Raw genomic sequence first — 17,225 nt, 5'->3', positions numbered from 1 at the left:
TTGCTTTTCACATCCCCCCCACCCCCCCCCCCCCCAAAAAACACAGCGTGCTTTTTGAAAGATTCTGCCTTTGAGCGGAATTGCCTGCCTCGCTGTTAGAAAAAGGCTAGGGAAGCGCAATTATGAAATAGTCTGTGACAGCGTGTTAAGGCACTGCGTAGGCTTGGACTGAGGATTTTTTTTTACACCCAGGCAAGCATTATTGAAAAGCAAAGGAGGGGCGCCTTTGCGGGTTTAGCATGGATTATTCACGGGTTTGATTAATCCAAATGTTGCCGTTTTATATAAGGCATGCTGTTTTATGATGGAGATTATCGCACTGTTAAAGCGCTGTTATTCCGCATTACCTGCTCTGGAATTCTGAGTTTGTTATTTAGCGAGGCTCAGGATCTCTCTGACTGATGATTTGAACGGCCCCTCCCTGAACTACAAATCCCAGGATTCCACAATGTAACCGCGCTTTAACAACGTCGTGTGATAATCTCCTTAATCATACACAGATTTGGGCATCTATATGATAAAGTGAATACACTTTGACACCACTTGAACTGCCATGGCAACAATGCTCTGGAATCCTGGGAGTGGTTGTTATACATGGTGCTGGTGCCTCGCTAGACCACAACTCCCAGGATTCCAGAGCATGGAGCCACAGCAGTTGACAAGCAGTCAAACTGCCTTCCTCCTACAGTGTAGCTCAGGCACGGGCAAATTTCGGCCTCCAGGTGTTTCGGACACAATTCCTACTGGCTGTTAGGAATTGTGGGAGTTGAAGTCCAAAACACTTGGAGGGACTCAAGCCTAGTGTAGATGCACCCAATAACCAAGGAAACTCATGTGGTCTCAAGCCAGTGAGATCTCCCGAATGACCTTACAACATTCTCAGAAACTGAGTTTACACCGTTCAGAAGAAAAGGCATGCGCATCGCTGTGACCGACCTCTAAAAATAGAGGGGAGGGAGTGATTTCGAGAAAGACATCTGGGTCCTTTGTAACCCGTGTCCTTGAGTCTCGATGCAGATAAAGGCAGAGAAGGCGCTTTGCGGCCCTTTCTGAAGAAGCCCGCAGCAGGTGCTGTTTGGATCACCGAAAAGGCCTCCCTCAGCATCTTTGAAAACCTCTTTGGAAGAGAAAAGAAATAAGCACGGCGTCAAACAAAGGGACAATACGACCCTGATGAAGAAGACTGTGCCCACTGAACAAAGGGACAAAAATGTGGCTCTCGGTAGCCGCTCCGAATTTACGCTCTTTCATGGGGAGCATGGCTCCCACCTCTTCGCCCTTCCGGGTTTATTTTTCTTAACTATGTGACCCTTGTGGCACCTCGAATTGGCATAATGCCCATATAGGAATGGTCCACATCAGTTTGCGTGGTGCCAAACTGCATTCATTCCACAGTCTAGATTAGGCATGGGCAACTTTTTCTTGCCTTGGGGCTGCACTGGCCAGGAGGACTGGGTCTAGATCAACTCCTAAATCCAGTTGCCCGTTCCCAAGGTCTTTAATGCTGCTGACTCACCAAACTACAAATCCCATTTTGAAATTGCAGGTCACTCGAAACCTTCAAATAGGATGCGATGAACTTTTCAAATTGCCAACCAACAAACTTTTATTTGGCTTTTTCTTTCTTCTCCACTTGGCCCAATTACATCCCTTTGCTTTAAATTGTCACGGGCCTCTTGCTGGTCAATTGCGATTTAATACACCATTTAAATAATCAATGGCAATGTCAGATACATGCTAATTCATAGATATTTTAAAGACATCAGTGGGGTGCTTGCACTTGCCCTGCGAATTAAACTCTGATTAATTTATTTTAATATATATTTACGCAAGGAAGCCAAATGTATAAATCTATTATGGAAGCAGTTAACCTCGATAAATATGTCTTAAATAACTCGGCGCCAAGTGAGTTAACATACAGTAACTCTCTCATTAGATCGGCAATAAATCCTTCGAGGAGACAGTTAATTTCAAGCATGACTAAATTAGCCGGAACGTGACAATTAAACATTCACCCTGCGTTGCGCGTTTGCCACAAAACACCATCCGTCACAGACAACCGTACTTTGGGGATCCGACCTGTCAAGACGTTGATTGACACGGGCAAATGTAATGTATTTGATTGTATTTTCTCCCTTCTTCTTTCATCTCCCGAAGCCCATCTTGCAACGAGGAATTTTCACCGCCGCCTCCAAAGGGGAAGAAGAAGAAGAAGAAATCTACACGGAAGAAGAGACGGAGGTGAGCAGAAGATGGTTGACTTTGGGGCCCATTGACACTGTTGAATTCATGCAGTTTGGCCCTACTAGAATTTGCTATGGAATCCTGGGATTTGTAGTTTGGTGAGGCACTAGCACTCTTTGACAGAGAAGGTGAAAGGCCTTGACTCATTGTGACACAGCACAATTCAAGAAGGCAATCGACAGGATGGAAAGGAACTGGAGAAGAGAGTGGCTATCGGTGCATCTACGCTGTATGATTAATGCAGTTTGGTACCACTTTAACTGCCATTGCTGAATGCTATGGAGTCCTGGGAGTCCTTAGTCTCCTCTACCAAAGTGTACCTGTGCCTCATCAAACTAGAAATCCCACATGGAGACCTTGTCCTGTGAATATAGCACTGTATTCCACTTTGGCATGGCAACCTCTCATGGAACCCCACGATTTGCAGTTTGGAAAGGTAGACCAGTGGTTCCCAAACACATGGACTTCACCTCCCAGAACCCTCAGCTGCCTTGGCTTATGATCAGGGATTCTGGGAGCTGGGGTCCAGAACTCTTGGGAGAGCAGAGTTTGGTAAACACTGAACTAAAGCATTCTAGAGGTGCATCTAGACTCCGGAATTAGTGCAGTTTGACTCCATAACTCAATGCTATGGAATCCTGAGAGTTATAGTTGCAGTTTTCATTCAGCCATAGCAGTTAAAGTGACGCCAAACTTCATTAATCTTACAGTGTAGATGCATCCATAACCACCCTCTTTGGTTCCATTCCATCCTGTCAATAGCCTTCTTGAATTGCTTGACTTGTTAGTCTTTTCTGCCAAAGAGGGCTGGTGCCTAAACAAACTTCAACTCCCAGGATCCCATAGTATTCAGCCATGGCATTTAAAGTGGGGTTAAACTACACTACAGTGTGGATGCACCTTCCCTAAACTGCCAATCAGGGTGTTGCCATGCCAGCTAAAGTGGAGTCATAGCAGGATCACTCAAGTTCTCCATGCCTTCTCTCTAGGTCTCCATCCTGCAGCCTCTCTCCTCTGAAGAAGAAGAAGAAAAAGAAGAATTCCAAGAAGAGGAAAAGAAGCAGGTATGCCATTCTATGCTTTTTCTCTGCACAGCTTTCCAAAAATGAGAATTTTTGCAATTTGGGAGTCATTGCGTACAAAACCCGCACTTGGTTATTCTGCAACGGAAACAGTATTTTCTGCACAGGAAGCAAATCAACTGTGTGTGAATTTTGCACAGAATAATATCCCAATGTCAACATTTTCCATGTAGGAAATACTATTTTGGCATAGAAATGTTCTTTCCTGTACAGCGAGAGCTGGGTTTTATACCAAACAATGACATGCACATTTTTCACAGAACCTGCCCCAAATTGCAAAAATTCACATTTGTCCTGTATTCTCAAAAAATGTATTTTTTTAACCATTTTTCAAATGCTGAATTTTTTTCCACACCTCAAACATGGATTTAAAACAATTCTGTATATTATTTTGTAGGTTGTCGTCAAAGAAGAGAAGGCACAGGTAAGGATAATATGGGCTCTGGAACTTGAGTAGGGCTAGAATAGTCAATAGGAGAAACTGGCCCAGGTCCCTTGCAAAGTGGCCACATGTGTTGGACTACAAATCCCATCAGCCCCACCCAACTTGGCGGGGGCTGGATGTTGATGGACATCATTATTTATAGTGACGTTGTAACCCGCCTCAAGCCATAAGGAGAGGCGGGTAAGAAATAAAATTATTATTATTATTATTATTATTATTATTATTATTATTATTATCCAAACCCCGGCAAGACGTGAAGGCTCTCCCTTAGATCTGCTTGCAGTGTTTGCCTTCAACAAACAGAACAGCTATTAACAGATTGATTGCTTCTCTCTTGTTTAGTTCCTCGAGCCCCAAAAGCAAACGGAAAGAAGAGAAAAAACACAAAAAACAGTAAGTAGAGCTGGTTGCTTTCGATGTGTATCATTGCCCTTATGTTTCTGGATGGACAACTGAGATTCATCGTCCCACATCTTGATACAACCCCTCTATGAATTTAACATAACTATCGACCACATGTGGCAAAGGTCTGATTGCCCTTCACCATTCATCAGCCTGATTTCTAAATCCCTCGTCCCATCATCCACGGGCCTTTAGGACATCTGCATATTATTGACAGATGCATGTATCTCTGTGCTTTCCTTTTTTTCTTCCCTTCTCTCCCAAAGCTCCCACGGCCGCTCTCAAAAATCCCACCGCCCCCACCATCGGCACCGCAGCTCGGGCTCGGAAAGCACTAATTCCCTCTCGGAAAGTTGCGGAAGCAGGTAAGCATGTCCTTGTCTGAAACGTAGGAAATATAGTACAACACCAAGCTTGGAGCTGGCATGGCCTCAATGGGAAAAATATAAGATGCAGGCAGGGGAAGAGCTGAAAGCAAATATGGGGTTGCATTCCTCTGTCCTGCAGGCCTCGCACCCGACCTCACGAAGAAGGCCACAAAACGCGATGGAAGCACGCCGGGCGCTCTTCGAAGAGTGCCCGAAAGTCATCCGGCTCTGCAGAGGTGACCGTGGCCACCCCGTCCCCGGGCAGCCCCCTCCCGAACAACCGCCCCCTCCCTGCCGCCAAAGTGGTAAGTATTCTCCCATCCGCTCCCTTGGCAATGCAATTTTTATGAAGCCATTTACCGCTCGTATTAGAGGAGCGTCCTTTTTTTGAAAGCTCACATTCATTATTGATGGGGGTCTCTATATATATCCCTCTCTCGGTGCGATGTTGGAAAATGTGCCCTTTCGTGGGCAGGAAAGGGTGGGGAAAGTGGGCCAGAAAGATGGCTTGAACTTGAACCCATGAATAATCAAGAAAAGGCGGGCAGGAACACAGCGGCCTCCAGTTGTGACATTTTCCCGGGGTGGGTTTTTAAGATCCTTTTTCTGCTCAGCGGATGAGTTCTCTCGCCAAGGCCTCCTGCGCCCCTTTTTCTTATTTCGTTTTGTTTTTCCCCTTTCGAAAGATTAAGCCTATCTCAGAAAAAACGTTTGTGCCTCACAGGGTGTGAGTGTCCTTGCAAAAGGAAGGTGGCATGAAGGGAAGGGTTCTTTTTTTTTTAACTGTCTCCAAACCAACAAGCCTAGTTGGGGGTAATGCCGACTGGCTGTTGCCGACGGATGCTAATCGATGCATCCAAGGAGAAAATGCACAAGCGCATCCCCGAGGGCATTTTTCTCTTTCAAGGGAAGATAACAGCTCTGGCGAGGCTCACTAGTTCCCGTCAGCTGGGCTAAAGTTAGGGGTCATTGGCATTCAAGGCGGGCCTGACCATGATGCATGCCAAACCATTGCTTGTGCCAATGGAAAGAGAGATGCCCAATGTTTGCCTATCGAGTGAGGCAGAGACATTCTCCTTTCTGCAAAAGGCCCGCTTACGCACATGCATGTTCCACAGTGAGCTTGGGAAACATGTTCTTAGAGAGTCCTTGTATGCACTTGGACTTGAGCTTTCGCAGATTTGACTATCCATAGAGAGTCCTGGAACCAGAACCAGCAGATACCAAGGGGCTCTTGTATACCTTACGTGGAGTAACACAACTTCCTTTTTACTTGTTGTCTTTGCCAGCATTGTTTCATGGCGATAAAGCCCAGCTTTCTGTTTGATGAGATGGGGCTCATTGCTCTTTACGATGCTACGGTAAACTTCCGCCTGCCACCATCTTCTTTGTGGCAGGGGTGGGGGTTACTTGATTAACCTCCGCAACACCCTGATTTATTGGTGAGACAGGTCCTCTCACCTTCTCCTCTCCAGTCAGACCGCTTAAGCATCCAGCAAAAGCAGCACCGACAAACCGACACCACAGTCGTAATTCTGCTGATCCCAGCGGCTCTAAGGCTTTATTATATACAACTATATACAGTTACAAAGTCCATCGCTCATAGGACTCATGCTTTCCCCAGAAAGGGGAAAGCATGCCCTCTCTCTTTGCCACAACAACCCTACCCAACACTGAGAGTCTCTCCTGACCTTTGGTTCAAAACTAGTTTCTTCTTTCAGACGGTTCCCTGTTTCACCATTTTTCACCATCGCCGTTTTGAGCCTTAAAGATCGACAGAGTTTATAGAATCAAGTCCAAACTTTCACAAGTCACCTTATTTCAATGTTCATGTCGGGGTGAAGATTTGGCCATGGTTTGGAGGACCTTGGGAAGGAAATCCGACCGACCAACCTCTTGGTTTGCCCTAAAAAGGTCCAAGAGGAATTCTGTCACCCAGGAATGCTACTGCATTGGCCTCACGGCAAGCGTTTTCCAAGCTTGGCCTCACCAAGGGAAGTCAAGCAGAAGGGTTTTTGGGTGGGGGGTGGGGAGGTGGCCTTTTCAATGGGGGCCCAGCAGTTGAGCGAGGTCGCTTGCGGAGAGGCCTGCCGATCACTTACTTTCGCAGCGTCTTGCCGCCTTTTAAAAAATTCTGCCAGCCTCCTGAAATTCAGCAACGAGGAAGTTTTGAACTGCAACCTACCGTTTGCAAATGGTGTATTTTTAGCCATGCTGAGAAGCTGGCTTTTATCTCTGCATCGACTGGCTTTTTTTCTTTCTCTCGGTTGCAATTTCTGCTTCTGTAAGCCAGTATTTTCCAATTTTGCGTTTCCTAGTCCCTCCGCGGACAGTGGTGTCAGGTGGCCTAGAATAACAGAGGCAGGTCAGGTGGGACAAGGTCTGAGAGTCACCCCAAGGTGGTGACACTGCAGCTCCCATCATCCCTCACCAGCTGAGCTGGGAGCTACAGTCCAGCAACGTCTGAAGGGCCACAAGTCCTCCACTCTAATTTAAATGAGTACGTTGGCTATGAAATATCTGACGGAGGGGATAAATGTGGCGGTGGGCAAGAACATATATTCCATACTACGCAACATCCCATCATACCCACTTGTGCAACTGCCCAACCGAGTTTAGGTTCCCTGTACAGGCCATGGGGGTCGTCTCACGATGCCCTTTGTGGGTATTACTAGACATTTATGGTCCTCGAGGTCAAAACAATGGGGGAAATGGTCCAAGCAGAGCCTTCAAATGTGGTGGAAGTGCCATCCTTATTCCCAAATGGTTCCTGGAAGTAAGCCCACCATAGTGTTGTTGAACATCTTGTGTGATGAGGCCTTCATTTGTCATGCGCCCAGCTTCTATGTCCTGTATCAACATACCTACAAGGCTAAAACCCAATGTGAATATAATTTTTGATCCTTCTAAATGTTTGTGCGCTACAGTCAGAGGTGGCTGTATTACCCAGTTAGAAGCATGCCTCAAATCTTGTGATTTCACCTGCACGCACAAGCTGGGTTTTTCTAGTTGCGGATCCTGTCCGTTTGTCTGGTATTTTAGCTCCAATATTAGGGCCTGGTCTGGTCTGGGAAGAAGTCCATAGGGATGACATCATAGACTTCCTGCACCAACAGTAGTGACTATAGCACAATGCTATGGAGTCCTGAGAGTTGGTCATTGAGGAGGCACCAACACTCCTTAACAGTGAAAATGAAAGTCGTTGTACATCAATACCTCTCAAGATCCCGTAGCATTGAGCCTGTCTAGAAAGGACATTCCAGATCCTGGGAGCAGCCACCAAGAAGGTCCTATCTCCCATGTTCCTATCAGATAGATCCATGGTGGGGTGGAGAAGGCCTCCTCAGAAGATCGGAGAAGATAGGCAGGCTCATCGGAGGAGACGTAGTCTCTCAGATACCCAGGATCTTAGTTGTATGGAGCATTAGACATCATAACCAGCATGTTGAATTGGCTTTGAAGGAGCCTTGCGTTCCTGCCAACCGGGTCCCTCCCGACAGGTTGGATTGCATTTCCTATCATGGGACCTATCGAGTTGAGAGAAGTCAGCCATCCATGGGGCTGTGATAAAAGCCACAAAGCAAGGAAGCCAAAAGGGAAGCATCCGTATCCGAAATCCACTGCTTTGGGTCGATCTCCCCTTGTCATGCTGCCCGGCACCTCCCTCCAAGGAGAGGAAATCTTAACTTTGAAGCTGGAGCTTAAGATGCACAAAAGACACACACACACCCTCCCCTTCTCCCGACAGAGAGCAAAATTGCTGGTTCCATACGTTTTGGAAAATTGATAGCCAGCCACTTCTCTCCGAGGGGCCGTTGGAAACACCGTGAAACTTGTTCAGTTTAATTGGAAAACTTGCTGCGATTAGACTTTGGTAACCTATGCGGGTGCGCTGCCTCTCGAGCGGAGGAGCGCTCCGTGGAAATTGAAGCCCGGGGTGTAAGTAAAAGACCTTTCATTCCCCCTTCGTCTTTCTCGTCGTTGTTTCATTTCCCCCTTTTCCTCCTCTTCAGTGGCCCAACCGGGATTTCGTAAACCCACTTGCTGTCCTCACATTTTAAATCAGATTGCGGGTCCCGCTGAGTTTGTCGGGGACCCCTTTTTGGGGAAGCACAAATATAGGGATAGAGAAATGGCCCCATCAAAGCACTCCAGCAGATAGCCATCCAAGTCCTTCTTTAAGAACCTCCAGAGAAGGACTTCAGGGCAGCATGTTCTATGGTCGAACCTAGCAGTTCGAAAACGTGCAAATGTGAGTAGATCAATAGGTACTGCTGTAACAACGCTCCGTGCAGTCATGACCTTGGTGGTGTCTATGGACAACGCCAGCTCTTGGGCTTAGAAATGCAGATGAGCACCAACCCCCAGAGTCATTGGACACGACTGGACTTAACGTCAAGGGGAAAACCTTTACCTTGATTTGTGTTTGTTGTTTCTTGGCACTGAATGTTTGCCTTGCGTTTGTGTTTGCTGGAATCCGCCCTGAGTCCCCTTGGGGAGATAGGGCAGAATACAAATAAATTATTATTATTATTATTATTATTATTATTATTATTATTATTATTATTATTCAAGTTAAAGGGAGACACCCCAGCTCCCTAAGATGCTCCTCATCAAGCTTGGTTTCCAGGCATATGACTGTTTTAGTGGACCCGTTCTAGCTTATCCATATCCTTGAATAGCTTTGCCTGGAAAGAGACACAGGGTTATTTCAGGTGAGGCCCAACAGAAAAGAGTGGGATTCTAGCTTTCTTTCTACTGCTACTGATGCAGACTAGCATCACATTGGCCTTTGAGCTGCCGCATCACAATGTTGACTCAGGTTCAGCTTGTGCTCCACGGAGACGCCAAGATCCCTTTCAAATGGACTGCTTCCAAGTCACGTGTCACCCGTTTTATTTCTTCTCTTGGAGTAAAGGTAGATGAGTGGGATTCAGCTCAGCGAAGTGGACCGAGACGTCTTGAGTCCATCTGTGCCAACACTGGCACCACTGGACTTCAACCGCCAATAGAACCCAGGATTGCTTTTTTTTTTTCCATGATGATATTGGGAAACATAACCGTTGGAGGCCCAAATATCTGATGACCATGTCCTTCCTCATGATAATTTTTTTTTCTGTGTTGTCGAAGGCTTTCATGGCCGGAATCACTGGGTTGCTGTGAGTTTTCCGTGCTGTCTGGCCATGCTCCGGAAGCATTCTCTCCTGACGTTTCGCCCACATCTATGGCAGGCCTCCTCAGAGGTTGTGAGGTCTGCTGGAAATTAAGCCATATACCTATGGAATAATGTCCAGGGTGGGAGAAATAATAATAATAATAATAATAATAATAATAATAATAATAATAATAATAATAACAACAACAACAACATTTTATGTACAGTAGAGTTACACTTATCCAAGCCTCGCTTATCCAAGCCTCTGGATAATCCAAGCCATTTTTGTAGTCCATGTTTTCAATATATCATGATATTTTGGTGCTAAATTTGTAAATACAGTAATTACAACATAACATTACTGCGTATTGAACTACTTTTTCTGTCAAATTTGTTGTATAACATGATGTTTTGGTGCTTAATTTGTAAAATCATAACCTAATTGGATGTTTAATAGGCTTTTCCTTAATCCCTCCTTATTTTCCAAGATATTTGCTTATCCAAGCTTCTGCCAGCCCGTTTAGCTTGGATAAGTGAGACTCTACTGTACCTATGGAACAATGTCCAGGGTGGGAGAAATAATAATAATAATAATAATAATAATAATAATAATAATAATAACAACAACAACAACAACAACAACAACAACATTTTATGTATATACCACCCTATTTCTTCCTGAGGACTCAGAATGAACTCTTGTCTGAGGCAAGCCTGAATGTTGCAATTGGCCACCTTGATTCGCACTGAATGGCCTTGCAATTTCAAAGCCTGGCTGCTTTCCAACAGACCTCAACAACCTCTGAGGATGCCTGCCATAGATGTGGGAGAAACGTCGGGAGAGGATGCTCCTGGAACATGGCCAGACAGAAAGGAAAACTCTCAGCAACCCCAATTTTTTTTTCTATTTCTTTCTCGCTTCCATGTCGTCTGTGCTGAAAGGTGATGATGGTTTGAGCCGCTTGCTTTGCAAAAAACCAACCGGCCCAAAGGCATTGACCAATGTGACTTGAAGGCGATGGATGTTGGAAAACGGTTTGCCAAGCCTTTAAGGTCGGGCGTCAACCCACGCTTTGGTTGTCCCCGTGGATGGCAGAGAGGGGTGATGGCTTTTGGTTTCTTTTTCTTTTTCTTCTCTTGTCGTTTGAGACTCTAAATGTTGGACTTACGTTGCCCGCTCTTCCCTTTTTCTTACACCTTACCCTACTAAAGGAGGAAATCTTGATTGGTAAGTGGATGCTAACCGCAAGGCGAGAGGGGCTTTCTTACTAGCGGTCACTCGAAAAAATGAAATATTTTTAAAAACCTATTAGCTATACCTTCTCCGAGGGGAAAACACACACAAAGCAATACGTCTGCCTTTTTTCTCCAGAGAGCCTTTTGCTTTTTCATTAGGTTTTTGTTTCGGTTTTTTTTTCTCTTTTATTTCTTGTTGTCGTTTTCCTTGATTTTCTCCTTTTTTCCCCTCTCTCCCCTTTGGTTATTTTGTTTACCAAGGTTCGTTGGCTTGTTTCTTTGGTTTTTAATTTACGTCATTCCTAAATATTGGTTTGGAATGGATGTGGTCGTCTTCCTATCTCCTCCTTCACAAGGACACCTTTTGATACAGAGATAAACATCTATAATGGAGATAACGGTACCTCGAGCACCATCCAGCCAATGTGAACCCCAGACGTGGTTGGATTCGCCATGTGCCCCGTCGTCAGGAATGATGGGCGCTGTCGTCCGACCTCATCTCGCTCTGTATGTTTACTCAAAAGTCAATCAGATTGACTCAGTTCAATGGAACAAAAGCCGACATCCAATCCAGTCGGATGCAAACTGGAAGTATGTCCCATGGTCTTCACTGGGATTTAATTCCCGTATTAATGTAAGATGATAAATGCTTAAATAAGAATATTGGATTGCAGCTTTCGGATCACATAGCCTTAAATGCTGTGTGGATTCGCATGGAGAGGAATGTCAACGTCTGATCAGCCACTTCATCACATTGAACATTGAGAAGGATGTGGACCTTGGGAAACTGTAGGTCCTAGGACTGCATTGTATGGAGCTACGGTATTTAAAGTAAGGTCCAGCTGCACTCATTCCGCAGTGTAGATGTACCCAGAGAAGGGTATGGAACTTGGGAAACTATAACTCCCAGGAAGAGTTATAGTTTGGGAAACTATAACTCCCAGGAGGAGCTATAACTCCCATGGAGCCATGGCATTCAAATGTACCAAGAGAAGACTATGACTCCCAGGACTGCACAGCATGGACACATAGCATCATAATAATAATAATAATAATAATAATAATAATAATAATAATAATGGCATTAAAGGGGGTCCTGGCTGCATTTATCCTCCAGTGCAGCTGCACCCAGAGAAGGGTGTGGTCCTTGGAAAACTATAACTTCCAAGACCACATAGTATGGAGCTATGGTATTGAAAGTGGGGTTGAAGAGCATTCATTCCATAGTGTAAATGCACCCAGAGAAGGATATGGATCTTGGGAAACTATAACTCCCAGGACTGCATAGCATGGAAACATGGTATACTACTACTACTACTAATAATAATAATAATAATAATAATAATAATGGCATTTAAAGTGGGTCCCGGCTGCATTTATTCTCCAGTGCAGATGTACCCAGAGAAGGGTATGGACTTCGGGAAACTATAAATCCCAGGAACGCATAGTATGGAGCGATGATATTTAAAGTGGGGTTCCCAGATTTGAAATGTGGGACTCGATGGAACGTAAATGTGATGAAGTGGTGAAACTCTCCCACTGAAACCAATGGGATGCAGAAGCGCTTCACTTTAGCTGGATTGTGCTCGTAGGATTTTTTGTTCTGGTTTCTTTTGATTTCCAAAACATGTGTCTTTTTCCCCTTATTTTTGAAATAAAAATTATCTTTCTTTTCCTTTTTTTTCCTCTTTCTCTCTCTCTCTCTCTATATTTTTTGTTCTAATGAAGAAAAGGTTTTGGCTTTGGTTGACGACCTTTAATTCAAGACAGAGAGCATGCTTATCACTTCTTTGCATGATGCCTTTTTGAACACACACAAAAAGAAAGAAACTTCCAATTCTATCCAACGGGGAAAAGAAAAAGGCATTTTCTTCTTTCTTTTCAGGGAGATGTGGGTCTTCTTTTTTTTTTTCCTTTTGTCGTTCTGGCCTTTCTTTCTTGGTTTCCTTTCTTCCTTCCTCTGTTCTTCTTTCCTTCCTTTCTTTCTGCCTTTCTTTCTTTCCTTTGATTACAGACTGTGCATCGTGATGGTTTTAAACAAATAATAAGACTAAAAACTGGTTTGTTTGTCAAATGAAGTAGACATAAATAGCTAAGGACAGGCAATGCTAACACGCACTCCCTTAATGCTGACTAGATATAGACGTAGATATAGATGTGTGTCTGTGTGTGTGTGTGTGTGTGTGGCATACATCTTCCTCTATTTTAAATGCCGGCCAAATGGCTCTTTTGCTTGCAGATTTCAAAGGCTGGGGTTTCTCTTGACCTTTCTCAAAAAGCAGAGGGTCAACATGGCCAGTTAGCCAAAGGCAACCGAGAGCCCCGTGAATACGACTCGGGGAATGACACCGCCTCCCCTCCATCCGCTCGGACGAGTACTTCCAGGTCAAAGGCCGGCGAAGAAGCCAACTGCCCGGTCCCCGATGGCTTTGACCGGACCTTCTCTCCTGGGAAGGCCAACGGTGGGAGCAGCTCCGATTCGGGCAATTCCTTCACCAGCTGCCTCTCCCAAACCAAGGCAGCAGCCTTGGGCGACCCAGACCCATCTCCACAGATCCAAGAGACAACTCAAAGGTGAGCCCAGAACCAGTCCAAGGTAATTCTAAGTAGTAGGCAAACCTAATTCTGGCACCCCCTCCCCCGAATTTTGGCGCCCACCCCCCACAAACCAGAGGCCACTGCTGCAGCGGCGACTGCGGAGGCTGCAGCTGTGGCGGAGGAGGAGCGGAGGTGGCAGCGGCAGCACACGGCAGCACACAGGGCGGGCGGGTGCATGCTGGCACACAGAGCAAGCGGGTGAACGCCGACGTGAGCCTGCCTTCCGAGCGGCATGCGCACTCTCCAGCCGCTTCAGCTGGCACGCAGGGAGGGCAGGCGGACACCGGCACGCAGGGCGAGCAGGCGCATGTGGGCGTGGGCCTGCCCGCCCTGCATTCCAGCATGCGCCACAGCCTCACCCACAGCTGCAGCCGCCACCACAGGGTTGATGTACAGACAGTGCAAGGTTGATGGGTTGAGAAGGCCTGCGCGGACAGGTGGCTGGCGGGCCTTCAACCCATCAACCTTGCACATCAACCCCACAGCAGTGCCGGAACCCTGGAACGATTGCACCACAGGTGACCGCCTAATTGGTCTTGCCTGTGGACCGCCTCTGGGTGAGCCCGTGCTGTTTGCGTGGATCTTCATTGCAGAATTCTGTTGCACTCTAGCCTTGAGACACCTTTTCACCCAGCACCACCCCAGAGTCCAGTAGTACTAACTACAGCGGTACAAAAGCATGTACAAAGGGGGGGAAAGGGAAATTTCCAAAGGAGCAATAGAAACAGAGCTAGAAAATAGCAGTAGTCCATACACAAAAGAACAATAGTCCATAAATGGCATGAAATCAAGGAAGTCAAGATCACAGGCATAAATCCTTAAGCATGAAAGCAGGAACTTTTCCCAAGGAAAACTCTTCCAGGAACAAAGGCAAGCACAGGAAACTTGCATCATGAACCTGATTGCTAAAATAGGAACCTGAAGCTTTAGGCAACATTGTCTGCTCTGAGAGACACCAGTAAACAGCACTTAATTTAAGCCCAAGCCCGGCCAAGAAGCCATGAGATCATGCCTCACACACCTGGGTTTCAATCATTTATCATGGAGTCTCTCTGAAAGCTTAATTAATCTATCCTTCACTCCCTCCATCCGGAGACCTAATCTGATATCACGGGAAAACTCCCCATCAGCTGAAGGCCGATTCTCAAGAGAAATGGACCTTCTACAAGTTTCTCTTTCCCGTGTTGCTAAGGAACGAACATTGGAATCCAAAACATCATCTCATCCTCAACTGCCTGCACTGTTTTTTGATCTAAAGCCTGCAATTCAACCTGATCACACACAGACTCCTCAGTTTGAAACCCATCATCCCCCTCATCTTCTGAGAAATCCCCAGCACCTTACTGAGCGCCAACAAATTAATGCAATTTGACACCCCACAAACTGCCATGGCTACATGCATTGGAATCCTGGGAGTTGTAGTTTGACAAGGCCGCTCACCTTCTCTGTTCAAGAGTGCAAGTAATGCCACCTTAGGGGATATGGGATTCAGACCATAAACATCCAAGCTTTATCTTTAAGGTGGTTTTGGTGACAATGAGGGAGGAAAGGAGTTAGAAAAAATTATTGACCACCAACCAGGGTCGTGAATAACATTCCTGGACATGCCTTGTACCTTTCCAGAGAAACACCATTGCAATCGCTCGGCCATTCCAAGAGGAAGAAAGCCAGCCTCGTCTCGGCCCCTTTCAGTCGCTCTCCGCTTAGTCCGTGTGTCCGGAACACGTCCTCTTCAAGCCGGTCATCTCCAGAGTCCAGCCGCTCCCATTCGCCATACCACAAGGCCAGTCCGAGGTCATCCCATAGCAGATCCTGTTCATCGGATACAAGGTGAGTTCATGACCCAGTGAAAACAGGAAGGACATCCCTTTCCAAAGTAAACACCCCATAGAACAGGCAGTCCGAAAAACAGACATAAACGATGAGGTGGAACAGAGTTCAGAATGTGGCGTGCTGTACTTTTATGGGTTTTTTTCATTGGCTTTTGAATGTGTCATGAACTAGGAAACTCTATCCTTCTTCTCCTGTTTCCAGGTCTTATTCTCGTTCTCCCAGCTACTCCCCGAAGTCATACAAGCGGGGTGCCGAAAACAGGGGTTCGAGGCAACGGCGTAGCCCCAGCTATTCCCGATACAGCAGGTATGGATACGGCACACCCCTCGAAGGTTTGGGGTCGGAATGAAGAAAGAGTGATCCAGGGAGCTGGACCCAACCTTGCTTTTTTCTGTAGATCGAGATCAGTGTGAGGTCAAGCGATATGCAGTGTGCCATCAGGCTTGCAAAGGCAACTTTTGGCCTACAGGGGGCAGTGTGGTACAGCTAGGTAGCTAAGATTCCCTGCTATGTTCTGCCATTGTTTGGTACCTTGACCAGGTACATCCCATAGCTGGTACTTGGGATCTTTCAAGGGCAAATATATTTTAATATTTTTGGACACGGCGACTACAAATAGGCCCTTGGAAGCTGATGTAGGTCATTAGCCATCAGTTCCCCACTGTACAGAACAGAGGCTTAGATACCCTACACAGGAACCAGATTCCCATCTGATCTGTAAGCTAAGCAGGGTCAGCCCTGGTTGGGATTTGGATGGGAGACCAATGGGCTAAAACCGTGCCGTGTTGACCCGCCATGGGATTCTCTTTTTCGCAGAGATCGCGAACCAGATCACAAGTATGGTTCCACCGGGAAGGACCCCCACAGGCACCGTGGACACCGGCATCGCAAATCATCTTACTCCCCTCTGAGGAAGCGCCGGAGAGATTCGCCCAGCCACCTGGAGGCCCGTCGCATCACAAGGTGTGCTCTCTGGCATGATTCATCGGCCGTCTGGGCTGCATTGAGAGAAGCCCAGGATGCATCTACTCTGTGAAATGAATACAACTCGACATCACTTTCATCGCCATGGCTCAATGCGATGGAATCTTGGGAGTTGTAGCTTTGCAAGTTCAAAGAAGTTGGGTGCCTTACCAAACTACAATGCCCATGATCCCATACCATGGAACAGTTGCCATTCCAGTAGAGTCAGATGGCATCAATTCTACAGTGTAGTACAGTGGTCCCCAAACTACGGCCCACGGGCCACATGCGGCCCCTTGAAACCATTTATCCGGGCCTGTGGTGGCGGCACCCAGTATGCGTCTTCCAATGCTTTGCTTGTGGTTTTTATCATGGTATTTTAATTATTATTTATTTATTTGTTTATTTAATTATTAAGGGGTGCTTTGCTTGCGCTTTGGGTGCACAAAGGCAGAAGGGAGTTGGGCTAAATGTCCCAAGGGGTCTCTTCCAGCCCAATTTATTATGATTAATATGATTATTATGATTATTAACATTGAGCCTGAGTGGCCATCTGTCAGGGGTGCTTTGCTTGTACTTCTGGTGCACAGAGGCAGATGGCCATTGGACTAAATGGCCCAAGGGGTCTCTTCTAAACCTCCTTTTTATTATTATTGTTGTTGCTGTTGTTGTTGTTGTTGTTGCTCAGTGGCCAACTATAGTCCGGCCCTCCAAAGGTCTGAGGGACAGTGAACTGGCCCCCTGTTTAAAAAGTTTGGGGACCATTTACCAAAGAAAGAAACCAACTGGGACCTGGTAGAGGATTATTTAAAACAAATGAAATTGGACCCTATCTGTTGAATTAGACACAATCTTTGAGACTTTGGAGGGCGAAGGGGGTATGGTGATTTATTTTTACG

At 46.1% G+C, this 17,225-nt stretch overlaps 1 protein-coding gene across 1 annotated transcript in view; it reads left to right on the top strand.

The window, feature by feature from the left end:
• The window catches only part of srrm4 (serine/arginine repetitive matrix 4), a 48,159-nt gene that overhangs the window by 27,859 nt on the left and 3,075 nt on the right, over nucleotides 1–17,225 (top strand). The window contains exons 3-12 of the mRNA XM_008118667.2: nucleotides 2,158–2,241; nucleotides 3,234–3,308; nucleotides 3,724–3,750; nucleotides 4,114–4,164; nucleotides 4,440–4,538; nucleotides 4,681–4,846; nucleotides 13,172–13,506; nucleotides 15,154–15,360; nucleotides 15,565–15,669; nucleotides 16,180–16,326. Of these exons, the coding sequence (XP_008116874.1) occupies nucleotides 2,158–2,241; nucleotides 3,234–3,308; nucleotides 3,724–3,750; nucleotides 4,114–4,164; nucleotides 4,440–4,538; nucleotides 4,681–4,846; nucleotides 13,172–13,506; nucleotides 15,154–15,360; nucleotides 15,565–15,669; nucleotides 16,180–16,326 (1,296 nt within the window). The remainder of the gene's footprint in view (nucleotides 1–2,157; nucleotides 2,242–3,233; nucleotides 3,309–3,723; nucleotides 3,751–4,113; nucleotides 4,165–4,439; nucleotides 4,539–4,680; nucleotides 4,847–13,171; nucleotides 13,507–15,153; nucleotides 15,361–15,564; nucleotides 15,670–16,179; nucleotides 16,327–17,225) is intronic.

Source organism: Anolis carolinensis, chromosome X (genome assembly GCF_035594765.1).
Source record: "Anolis carolinensis isolate JA03-04 chromosome X, rAnoCar3.1.pri, whole genome shotgun sequence".
In the NCBI taxonomy this organism is placed as follows: Eukaryota; Metazoa; Chordata; class Lepidosauria; order Squamata; family Dactyloidae; genus Anolis; species Anolis carolinensis.
Note: the sequence above shows the minus strand (reverse complement) of the source record. Positions and strands in the feature narration are given on the sequence as shown.